This window comes from Gymnoscopelus braueri (assembly GCF_963280865.1).
Source record: "Gymnoscopelus braueri genome assembly, chromosome: 20".
In the NCBI taxonomy this organism is placed as follows: Eukaryota; Metazoa; Chordata; class Actinopteri; order Myctophiformes; family Myctophidae; genus Gymnoscopelus; species Gymnoscopelus braueri.
The window spans coordinates 12113759-12126913 of record NC_137622.1 but is presented as its reverse complement, the minus strand read 5'-3'; the positions used below and the strand labels follow the sequence as shown (position 1 = coordinate 12126913).

The window sequence follows — 13155 nt, the reverse complement described above, 5'->3', positions numbered from 1 at the left end:
AAATCAGTGACTGATGCTTTTTATTTTTTATGTTATTCTGGAATAAAGACGGTATTATAAAAATTGGTGTGATGGCTGAAAGGGAGGCTTTGAGTGAAATAGGTATAGCGCTTTCCCCCCCCTTTTTTATGTTATTTTTTCACTCTGGACAACTGATTATAGCAGTGTTTTCCAACCTGGGGGCCACTGTTTGGGAGTAGTCCAAAAGCCTGTGAGCTGGTAGATTGTCTATTTTAGCTTTTCGTCGGAAGGAAAAAGATTGGGAACCACAAAAATCTCTACCATTAGTCTCTTGTAATGTTGTGTTTGAAACAACAAATCAAATATCTTGCTGTTATGACATTTGTCATAAAATAATAATTATTCTCTGTGCTTTATTCTTTTATATTTGGTATTGAGGTGTATTTTGATGAATGTATGTTTTTTTTGTACATTGTGATGATCCACTGTCATTGTATATTGCACTGAGTTCCTTGATGTGTATTAACTGATAAAATACAGACTGACTGTGATGAGATCCCTTATTCAAATGAGATCACCTTAAATTCACCTTATCCCCATCAACGAGGGGTGACAGTGATTGTTTGTTGTAGAACCCTGTTTTTGTATATATATCTGTGTTGCTGCTACTTGTCAGCAGATGCCTGAAGAAGGTCTATGACTGAAACATTGCCTAAATCAAATTGTCCTTATTTTGCCAGTGTAGACGGTGTTTATTGTATTCTAGACGTCTGATTCCTGCCGTCTAGTCTCTGAGCTGGTCAGGTGTGCATAAGACCTTGCTTTTTTCTTATGTCAAAAATGAAAAAGACAAACAAAAGGTATTCTGGATCTGTTTCAGTATGACTTTGTGGAGTTGCTGGATGGCAGCCGGCTGATCGCCAAGGAGCGCCGGACTCCCAGTGAGCCGGAGACCAGGGCTCGACTGGAGCACCCGGTCGCGGTCCACCAGGCCGGTTTCATCCAGTACCTGGAGTCAGGGGTGTGGCACCTGGCCTTCTACAATGATGGCCGGAGCCTGGAGCCGGTGTCCTACAACACCATCATACTGGGTAAGAGCTGAACTTCTATTCAGGTTCTGGTTCTGCTTCAAATTCAGACAATTACACTCATTCATTGCTGGGAGATGTCCAATACAACCGCAGTCTTCTACTATTGATCACTGAGAGCTGCCCAGTGCAACAGCTGTCTACTGTTGGCTATTGGGAGCTGCCCAGTACAAGCACACTCTTCAGCAGTACCTTCCAATCACAAGTTCCTGTCATCCTAAAAGCCTGTGGCTCCTGGATGAGTGTGATTGCGTTTTTTGTTATTTTTTGTTTTTGTTTTTACACCCATGCATGTTTGAAGAATCATTGGGCCTTTAGTGAATCTAGCTGCCACATGAATGAAGACCATCAAAGTTTAATCTGCCCACGAGAGTAAGTTGGGCTGTGGGTTAATGTTTTAAACACTATAAGCATTGATCTCTCTTGGCAACCTCTTCCACGTTTGGAAGCCTGTGGAATGTCCTTGTGGATTTCAGGGAAGGAAAAAGATTGAGTTAATTTTCATTTATTTTTTGTCATTACCTTGGGGAATTCCATCGATCCCTCTCTACAATGAAGTTATTGACGTTTGAGGGGTCAAACTTGCTAGGGGTCCAAAGGGACAGCGCAGTTGAGCTGACATACAATACACAGCTAGAGCAATAACAAAACAAGCATGTAATCCATGATAAGCTGTGGCAAGCTTTCGGTTTGCACATTGCACATTTTGGACGGACATACTGACAGACTGACCGACAGAGTGTCTTATACTAGCTGTTTGGCTGGCCCTCTTAACAAGAATCAAAACGAGGGACCCCTTTATGAGCACTGGTCTATTGAGTGAACAGCTGATCTGTCCGAGGGATGTGTCAGATTAACTTCAACTCTGAGAGGATTTACAGACTGCACTGAGGCTTTCTGTGGCCATGCTCACTCGGTCAGGCCTGTGGGGTGGGGGTACGAATTATTTGGGGTAATTTAAACCACCCTGTGCGGGGGATCTTTTGTTAGATCTTTGGACTGGTGCAGTAAACCTGTTCTGGAAGCTTAGACCTTACTCAGATGTGGACAAATAGCTGTAAATGTATGCCGTGCTTGTTAGAGATGCTAGAGATGAAAGATCGCTTAGAAAGCCGATAGTGTATTGCTGCTGTTGCAGAAGAAAAAGCATGAGGAGTATGCTTTTCATTTGTGTAGTTGAGTTGAAGGTTATTCGTGGGTGTTTACTGTAGGTGTACTGTAAGTGAACCTTTAACAACTGGTTTTCCCAGTCACTAAAGAGCCCTGCAAGAGTGTTCAATCATCATATCATTAAATATGGGCTGTTCTGAAAGGACAAGCTCATAAGTTAATTAATATGTTGACTTCCACAGTGATTATTAATGCTGTCTTAGAGGATATTTTCTGTGGATAATAAGAGTTATACTATGGGTGATATGCCTAACAGTTTTGACAGTGTGGATGATTGTCAAATATTAAAAACTACGTTGTTTATGGTATTAATTAATGGATTATTTTAGGCTGACTAAAGGCTAGTTTAGCTTGGATTTCCATTTATGAGGATTGCGAGAAATGCTTGCTGGTACATGTAGACACAATGGTTAAGGCTCTATGAGCAGGAAAACTTTATTTCTCCATCAATAATATACTGCCGTACACAGCGAGGTTTAGGCGAAACATGACAATACCGAGACATAATGAAAATAATGTAACTTTCATTTCTTTAACTTCATTTAATGAATCTCATGAATGATGCCGTTGTACCTATGGGGCGGCAGTGGCTCAGGGGTAGAGTGGCCGGGTAGAGTGAACTGGAAAACCGCAAGGTTCCCAGTTCGATCCCGGGCTGGGGCGCTCCCCTAGAAATAGTGTCGAAGTGTCCTTGGGCAAGACGCTGAACCCCTAATTGCTCCCGATGAGCAGGTTGGTGCCTTGCATGGTTTCCTCCGCCATCGGTGTATGAATGTGTGTGTGAATGGGATAATGGCACAATCAATGTAAAGCGCTTCGGATAGAAGCGCTATATAAATGCACCATTTACCATTTACCATTTACCTACAGAGTCAGTCATGGAGTGCACACACAACTGCTACCGGAACGGAGAGTGCGTGGCAGGCTCCTGTCACTGTTTCCCAGGATTCATAGGGCCGTACTGCTCCAGAGGTATCCCATTTACTGTCATCTTTACTGTTCCGTACATTTAATACGAATATTTATATTCCTTCACAAACCGAAAGCACAGATAAAACACTATCTTATTTTCAATCTTACTATCAAAAAAAGCGAATAATGCGTGCATGGATTCTTGTTTATACTGGTTTATTCTGGCACCAGCTGCCTGGCACCCAGGAGAATAGCACGGCTCTGCACAATCTTCTATTTTTATACCCAGTTTTATATTGAGATGTGTTAAAGTAAATAACATTTTCAGATCAGCAGCTATTCAGCTAATAATATTAATACCGATATTATTAAAAAAGGCAAATCAATTCAATATCAAGTCCTGTGGTGTAAAGTAACTAAGTACATTTACTCAAGTACTGTACTTAAGTACAATTTTAAGGTACTTTTACTTTACTGGAGTATTTCCAATTGTCTATACTTTTATTTCTACTCCACTACATCTCAGAGGCAAATATTGTACTTTACTCCACTAAAGTTTTTGAAAACTTTAGTTACTAGTTACTTTGCAGATATAAATGATTACATTATAAAACATACATTAACCACTTAAGCCCTATTTTATACCTAGGCTATTTGAAAATAGCCGATCTACAAGCGCCGCGATGCGACACGTTGTGAGCTTGTAGATCTGCTATTTTCAAACATTTTTGCACTTTTACTTTAAGTACATTTTGATAGCAATACTTTTGTACATTGTACACAAGTAAATTTGGAATTCCGGACTTTTACTTAGTACAGAGTACTTCTACATTGCAGTATTGATACTTTTACTTACGTAAAACATTTGAGTACTATTTCCACCACTGATATCAAGTCAAGTTATACTGTAAATGACTTTGCACCACTCTGTGTTCAGCGGCCTGTCCAGTCCTGTGCAGTGGGAACGGGCAGTACACCAGGGGACGCTGTCAGTGCTACAGCGGCTGGAAGGGAACGGAGTGTGACGTCCCCAGTTCACAGTGCATCGACCCTCAGTGTGGAGGACATGGGCTCTGTGTGGCTGGAGACTGTGTGTGTAACACCGGCCACAAGGGGAGCAACTGTGAACAAGGTGAAGAGCAGACAAATCCCCACACGTTTACATGTAGTGCATGTACAACATGCAACTGGCACAATGTATTCAAAGCTAGTGCATGGACAACATGCAACAGTGGTGCATTGTACATTTTACAGATGGTACACGGACACGTTGCACCAACATTGTTCTTGTGAAGTACTTCCGTTATTATTGCTGAGGAATTTTTAAAGATCACTGTCATTTAGAAACAAGCCTACTGTGTAGATCAGCAACTGCCTTGCATTGCCTCAGCAGAACATTTAAATATTGTAGTAAATAATAATAATAATAATAATAATAATAATAATACCTGGGATTTATATAGCGCTTTTCTGAATACTCAAAGACGCTTTACAAGTTGAACTAAGTAGAGCAAGATAAAAACAAAACAAAACAAAACAAAACAACTTTAATAAGAGAATCTAGAGAATAAAAAGTTAAAAAGTTAAAAGGCTGCAGAAGGCCAGGGAATAAAACAAAAGTAGGTAAAGATAACTACTGTATAAACTGCTCCATGAGAACAATATTTGTATAAGAAACAAATAATGCATAAATGATCAACACATACACTGCACTGGAATGTTGTCTCTGATTAAATGAAAGTGAAAGTGAAGAGAGTGTAGACTGTAGATTGTAGGCTTCTATGCATGTAAAAAACAAACAAAAAACACATTGTTCTAATGAAGCTGTTTTCTTCATAAATGGTTTAGTATTTATAATGATCATTATATCCATTTTTCTTAAGGGTTCAACTGCCCCTGACAGTCACTCCCACACAACACTACTGTAGCTGAAACACCCACAAGCTGATGGTGGCATTCCTGTTTTTGGAATACAACAATACAAAAATTATTCAAATTAAATAAATAACAATAATTATACTTAACAAGGGTTGTGGTATGGTACAGTACTGACCTGGGCTAGGGGAGAGGTTGCACAGGGTGGGTTAGTGGCATAGTATATATCATGGTGAGATTTAACTGCTGGTTTGTCTAAGGAGGGTTTTGCTAGGATGACTGGTGCTAACAAAGCAGAGGGAAAAGGTTCTCTCTATATTGGATTAGAAGTGAGAAGCCCTCAGGGGCATCGAGGCACAGTCCATTGACAAAACAATCGGCATTTTCAACTCCAATGAGTGGGTAATTCCTCAGATACTCTAATCGACATCCGCACGTATAAATTAGTTCCTCGTAACTGTTTAGTCCACACTCACTGTACAGATTGGAATGAATTGCATCAATTGGATTGTCCATCCATTGAGTAACCTTTTGTGTTCCTCCCTCTGTAGAAGACACCTGTTAGAATCAATCGGTCCCTGGTTTCTATTTCTCCTTTTATCGAGGAAAAACAAGCTTCTTTCTCCTCAACCTCGCCTGACCCCTGTTCAATCCGTTTAACTTCATCGATCCACTTTCAGACAACAGGCAATTAACAGTGCAGATTTACATCTGTAGTTCATTGACCTCCCGTGTAAAAATGCTATTGGGTTTATCAAACGATTATATTGTTGGTTTCGCTGTGAAGTGAGGTAATATGCAGAGGAAGTGTACATATTGTGTTTGACATCCCTCTGCTTGGACATGGGGTTTCTGATGTGATGAATCTGTATAGGGCTTAACAATCAATATTATTGCTCAACCAGGTAAGCAAAACACAAAAAGCAATTATTGTCAGTGGGAAAAAAAAAACATTTTGCTTTTGCAAATAATTGCCAATGATTAAGCTCTAGATATTTAGATCGGCAAATTGCTAATGACAATCATTGATCAGTTTATGTCAATGTAATGTAATCAGTTTTTCTAGACATTTAATGCACTCTTTTCCTAGCTGTCTGAAGGGCGTATCTTGGTTAAGTATATTGTTGGAAAAGCCATTTAATGTTCCACCACAAAAAGAGAGAGAGAATTGTGATTTTAAATTGGAATTGAAGTGGAAGCAGTAGAATTTCTCCAAGAGGGTAAACGTTTCCTCCAGCCACCGGCCAGACATGCCGTTCTGCAGAGGAAGTTTAGCTCCCTGTTCTTCCAGACGACTCGTCTCTCCTCCACACTGGCTAAGCTTTTCTACACCACAGAACCACACAGATAACCAGCTATCGCTGCCCTCAGGCCTGGCTCCTTCCCTCAGAAGACACATTTGGCCGGTCAAACAGTGAAAACAGCTTGCGCCATTCAGAGTCCGTCTGCTGCTGTAGACAGCAGAGAGGAGTTGACACTGAAACTGATCTCAGGTATGAAATCAACTTCTCTTCTGCTTTCTTTCATTGTTTCTCTCTCTCTCTTTCTGTCTCTGTCTGTCTGTCTCTCTCTCTTTCTCTCTCTCTCCCTCCCCTCAGTGGACTGTCTGGACCCAACCTGCTCGGTCCATGGCGCCTGTCACCATGGAGACTGCCACTGCAACCCTGGATGGGGAGGGATCAGCTGTGAAGTTCTGAAAAGCACTTGTCCAGAACAGTGTTCCAGCCACGGTACCTTCAACACAGACACCGGGACCTGCGTCTGCGAGGACACCTGGACCGGAGCCGACTGCTCGCTGGGTCAGTCAATGCACTGAGCGCACGTGTGTGTGTGTGAGAGAGAAAGCTCCATCACACAACAGCTGAATCCTTCCTTGCCGTTCATAAGCCCCTGTTTTATTCATCTGCTGTCAACGTGTGTAACACTCATGAACAGATCTCTGAATATGAATGAAGGTCCTCCTCCAAATGTCACTAAACGGACCTCCATAAAAATCTAACTTTCCTAACCACTTAAGCTATGTACCATATACACCACTATATCCCTATAATTTTGTTTGATTGTGTTGATGTTAGAATGTGGATTTAATGCGAGCCAAACACTGCTCTGGATGATTTCATTAATTGGTTCTTTACTGTCTAGTTAAACGTGTTAAAGGAGTAGTTCACCCAAAAAATGTCTTCTTATTTTCTTAATCTTATTTTCTATATAGAGATATATTTGTTTTTGTCTCATTCCTGAGCCAATAATTTGATGACCGGCGGAGTCTCCGCTAGGAGACTTTTTGTTAAATTAGCAGATGTATTGTACTGTAGTGTGTGGTGGGTTGATTGGAATAAGAAACATGATGGCTACAGATCTCGTCACAATGTGACGAGTTCAAATTCAGCTCATGACCCCTGTCACTTGCTGTCACATTCTCCTCTCAGCCTCATGCTCCCGGTCTTTCTCCAGAATACTGAGTAATGAAGCACTAATCAATAAAGATTTTCAGAAATAGCTGATCTCCACACTCTGGCCACAATGTGATGCGCTGAGAGCTGGAAGAGTTGACCATTTTGAATAATAGGGCTTAATTGGTTAAAGAGATCTCGCACACAGCAACTTTTCTTATTCCCATCTGCTGAGAACAACACCTCGTTTATTGCTTAGCTTTGTATTCAGATGGCTTCTCTATGTAAACATGTAGCTGACATGTTAGTTCAAAGGCTGGCCCCTCCCCGCTGTTAACCTGTTAAGACCGGGAACGCATCTGTGTACTTTTTAGACTTCTTTCTTCTTTCTATGAGCTTGTAGATCTGCTATATCTTTTTTTTACTTGAAAATATTTGCAAATCTTTAAATATATATATATTTTTAAAGCGAACATTTGTAACTCAAATCTTTGCTTCTGGGGATTCTACTCTCTTTTTTAAACGTATGTTGCTATAACATAAATAAGATTTTTCAAAACATACTCGGTGCTCGGCACTCGGTGCCCTGCTATGAGCTTGTATATCTGCTATTTTTGAATAGCCAAAGACATCTAAAATGACACAGATGCGTTGTCGGATTGAATGGGTTAATCCGCTGCTAGAAATCCAGATGATTTATGTTGTTTGTCTCCTTCACAATAGACTATTTGAGCCCAGCGATGAATCCCACTGCAAAACCGAAGCCATTTCTAGACCAGTGATTAAGTATATCGTAGGGTTGTTCTTTGCTTTGCTTCTGTCAACGTTATTTCTGCTGGCTGGAGATTTAGTCGAAAATTAGAGCTTAAGGAGAGTGTTTGGTGAGTTTTGAGATGATAGATTGGTGTGTAAACCCAAGTACGAGCCGTCAGGCAGCGTTTTCACTGCCCGGAAAGAAAGAATGATTGTTTTGGGGGTCTGGGGATGGAATGGGTAACATTTATTTATTTATTTTTTGTTCTTGCTTGATTCTTCTTTCAGACAACAATCTTCAAGAGGGGGTTACAGTATATGTTATTCTGGTAAAGCTTTTTTTCGGAATTCCATACTCAGTTCTCTCACTCAGCAAGATACTGTATCTCTCATCGGTCGATAGCAAATCGCAGCGTTGAAGGAAGACATTGCACTGTCCACCCCCCCTACACCCTCCCCCCCCAAAGAGAAAAAAAAGAAAAGGAAGAACCCTCTGGAGTCGGTCCACCTGTGCGGGTGGAGGGATGTCTCTTAATTATTTCAGCGATTCCCCCTCAATTAAATAAACTTTAATTAACAAGCAGCGTCGCACAGATCGACCGCCCGCACAAAACCTCTATCCAGGCTGCAGTCAGGGGCATGTTAAGAGCAGATAAACACTTTTGCACTAATGAAAAATTGATTACATAGATTCTATGGGAAGGAGGCCCTCTCCTTTGGAATGGAATGAGTCCCCTCCAGAGTCATGTTTAATATTCTGGAGTGTCGTCTAGACTTAATCAGACCCGTCCAAGGTCTCTAAATCGAAGAAAAACTCCATTCAGACATGGAGAGGCCAAATAGAACAAAATAGTTTATATTTAATCTGTGACTTATTACATTTCAGCCATCACAATGACGTCTGACTAATTTGCTCTCCTGTAAGGCTTAAAGCTGCCATCCGGAACTTATTGTAATGAATAAAACATACTTTTTTGACCAATCTGTATGGCAAAGGATGTTAATGCAAAGGTTGGAGGCATTTCCATGTAGCACGGTGGCAGACATTTCACAGCAGCAACCTTCACCACATCCTTTTAAAGCTTTTAAATGTGAAAATGTCTCATTCTCAGTCATGCAGTTATTGTCCTGCTGGCTGCCACTGATGTAAATATTACATTATTGAAAACTACACGTTTTTCAATATGTTTATTGCCATTTTTCTCATGTTATAACATTACACAATTATACACATCCACACACATTAAAAAATATGCACAAAAGTATAAATATGCGTAAAAGTTAAACAAAAATATTTCTTTACATTGTTTGTGGTTCTTTTTTCCTTTCAGGTAAAGCCAATGTTACCAATTTTTTTTAATACTCCAATATTGTGGAGAACAGGAAGGCCGATGGGCCAATGTATCAACCGATTCTTTTCTCTCTCTCTCTCAAAGATTCCGACATCCATAATTAATGTAGTGAACTCTGTACCCTAAAATACATCTGATTTCACTTGACTGCACACGTCCTTTATTCTAGACATGTGTATTGTTGTGTGGATTGCACCCTATTATACATTTAAAGCACTTTAACTCTTTGACTGCGGACGACGCGATAACGCGTCAAGTGCTACTTTGTCCAGTTGGCCGTCGACGCGTTCGACGCGCTTGACGCGCGTTCATTGTTTAATCTCTGATTGCGCTATGCTGCTTAATATTCAATGTTATTCTCGAGTTCCACTTACTTCACGGACATCTGCATCCGGTTTCAAGACCTGGATTCCGTTTCCGGTTTTAGATTTTTTCCCCCAGTCATTTTCGTCCAAAATAGGTAAATAAACGATTTTTCACACGGTATAACGGACAAACGGACAGGTTCTCTTCTATAATCTATGGTCTGGGTGACGATCAGTCATCGCCGTCGTGTATCACATCGTAATTTTTGCCGATCAAAACAATCTTGGACGACGTCACATCCGTTTTCATGTTTTTCCCTGTCTAATCTATCAAGAAGGGTGAGAGAGACCCAACGACCTGATCACGCTGTCATGTGCTGCTCTCTAGTGGCGGATTTGTGCTGGGTCTTTAAATTATGTGTCCTTAAAGGAGAATTCCGGACATTTTAAGTGTTATCTTTGATGTGTCGTTACTCACCTACCGACGTAAACAGTGGCATTGTTTATTCCCAGAGATTTCCCTGTCGTCATATTTTCAACACCCTCCGTTGTCATAATGGGAGCGCGTGTCATAGGTAAATTCGTCTATTATAACCGATGCAAAGTTATTTTTTTCTCTACTACTACTCATTGTGGTGTCTCATGATAGTAAAACATGCAGTGAAAGTTCCTGAGAGGCTACCGCTAATGACGAACGAGCTAACGCTAGTTGCTTGTTTCTCAACATGGCAACACCAAGTTGCCAGGTTCTGGGAGAGAAACAAGCAACTAGCGTTAGCTCGTTCGTCATTAGCGGTAGCCTCTCAGGAACTTTCACTGCATGTTTTACTATCATGAGACACCACAATGAGTAGTAGTAGAGAAAAAAATAACTTTGCATCGGTTATAATAGACGAATTTACCTATGACACGCTCTCCCATTATGACAACGGAGGGTGTTGAAAATATGACGACAGGGAAATCTCTGGGAATAAACAATGCCACTGTTTACGTCGGTAGGTGAGTAACGACACATCAAAGATAACACTTAAAATGTCCGGAATTCTCCTTTAAATTATTTTCATGAGAAAAATTCAAAATATAAAAATAAAAAAACACGAAAATTGCTGGCACTGGGGGAGTACTTTATGAAAATACTCTGGCAGTCAAAGAGTTAAAGGGATAGTTCACCCCCAAAATGACATTTTTTCTATCGATTAGTCACCCCATGGAGACTTGAATTCATGGATATGTTTTTGTTTTTGTCGCATTCCTAAACCAATAATTTGATGACCGGCAGGAGACACAAAGAGTCTCCTTTGTGTCTCCTACCGGAACGGCTGCCTACCGCTCCACTGGTCATAAAAGTATTGGCTTAGGAATACGATAAAAACTACAAAATATCCATTAATTCAAGTCTCCAAGGGTGACTAATCGACTTTTTTTTTTGGGTGATCTATCCCTTTAAGCACTCTTACTGTTTAAAAGTAATGCTTGAAATTAAGTTTTTGAATGCATTCAAAATGCATGGGGGGAAATATTTTGACACAAACAACAATTTGCAAATGTACAGTACACATATCGGCCCAATGTACAACATAATGTCAATCCAACATACTGTATCTGTCAATACCTGTTGTTGTTTTGCATGATGCTTAACCACCACCAAGCATTCCAACAAAGTCCTCTTCACTCGTGTATTATTTGCACTTTTCATAAGAATGAGGTTATCGAGCTGTGACCCCTGCTCAGAAAACTTTCCAGATTATACTCCATTATTTAAAGGCAAACATTCAGAAGAATACTGTAGTTTGTCGTAATGTACTGTAATTAGGACCTTTATTCTAAGGGACAATCTGGTTGTCACTCACTAGCCGAGTTCATTAAAATCCACCACATTTAGCATAGTTCATTTCACTGACATTTTGACAGAACATAATTTGCAGACTTGTGTAGGCGAACCTCATTACCCGTGTTTGTTTCATTTGTTCAACCTTTGTGGGATCATTTCTGCGGACACAGTCCTTCCTGTATTAGTACTGCACACAGTCCTTCATAAATCCCTGCTTTATTAGTACTGTCGACCAATCTGTGTTGAATTTTAGTCCGTGGAATCCACTGTACATAGTGAGTTGTAACACAACATTGTCTCCCAACCAATTCGCTAACAAGCCTTTCTTCCTTGCAACATCTGACGGCTTACAAGATATTAAAATTAGATTTTTTTTTTCTTTTTCACTCCAAACATTGACATGAAACACAAAGGCAAACGTAGTAGCTCAGCGAGTAAACAGTAAAACGTGTGACTACTGTCCATAGTGGATACAGCGCGTGCGTGGGTGCTTGTGCGTGCTTGTGCGCACGTGCGTACAGGCTCATGTGTGAATAAGCATGTGCATCCAGTTCGCTCTGGTTTCACCATATTGTAAACTTCTAATCAGTGCAGATCCAAACAAAATATTTCAAATGTGCTTTTTGTGTGTGTGTGTGTGTGTGTGTGACTCCAGAAGTGTGTGTGGTTGACTGTGGACCTCGTGGAACCTGCCTGGGTGGGACGTGTCACTGTGAGGAGGGCTGGGCAGGACCAGAGTGCGACCAGAGGGACTGTCACCCACGGTGCATGGACCATGGGGTCTGCAGAGAGGGCAAGTGTGACTGTCACCAGGGTTGGACTGGAGAACACTGCACCATCGGTGAGTCATTTAATTATTATTATTATAGTTACTATTATTATTATTATTATTATTCAAAATATTTGCAGTTTTTATATTTTGTAGCCAGTCTTTGCATTATTTCTGATAGTAGAGAGACAGGAAGCTACAGGGCAGAGAGAGGGAAAGGACATGCAACACAGTTCTCCAGATGGAATCAAACCGGAGACGTTGGTCGACACTCTATCCAGTCATCTACTGGCACGTTCTGTCCAGTCATTTAATTCTGATTCAAATGTATTTATTTATTTCATATCTTTGAAATGTGCAAGTCACAGTGCAGAATCACCTTTATTCACATGAAGTGTAAAAGAGTGGGTGAATTTTTTTTGTTTGCAAGCTCTCAAATTGTAGTTTCAAGAAGAGTTATAATAGGGAAAGAGAGAATGAGAAGGAACACAGAACAAGTCAAATCAAATATCTAAAATCCAATATACGTACATAAGGTGCATGAAAAAAACATGGATAGAAGGCATGGATAGAAGGCACTACGGAAGGCAGAAATGCTTCCTGCAGGTGGAAACATACCCAGTTATATAAACATATCCATTTATAATGTATTAACATTCTCTACCATATGGTTAAAATAATGTTTAATTCATTAAAATACGTCCTGGAATGTAACTTTAACATTTACAAACCCCAACCCCCCCCCC

General features: G+C 40.5%; 1 protein-coding gene across 3 annotated transcripts in view; it reads left to right on the top strand.

Annotated features, from left to right (window-relative positions):
• LOC308076259 (teneurin-3) overlaps positions 1-13155 on the top strand; it is a 129995-nt gene that overhangs the window by 39191 nt on the left and 77649 nt on the right. For 2 of the 3 annotated variants that reach the window (XM_080416467.1, XM_080416466.1), the window contains exons 5-9: positions 842-1052; positions 3090-3191; positions 4069-4263; positions 6605-6805; positions 12296-12508. In XM_080416467.1, the coding sequence (XP_080272593.1) occupies positions 842-1052; positions 3090-3191; positions 4069-4263; positions 6605-6805; positions 12296-12508 (922 nt within the window). The remainder of the gene's footprint in view (positions 1-841; positions 1053-3089; positions 3192-4068; positions 4264-6604; positions 6806-12295; positions 12509-13155) is intronic. The other variant, XM_080416468.1, reaches the window with a different exon arrangement.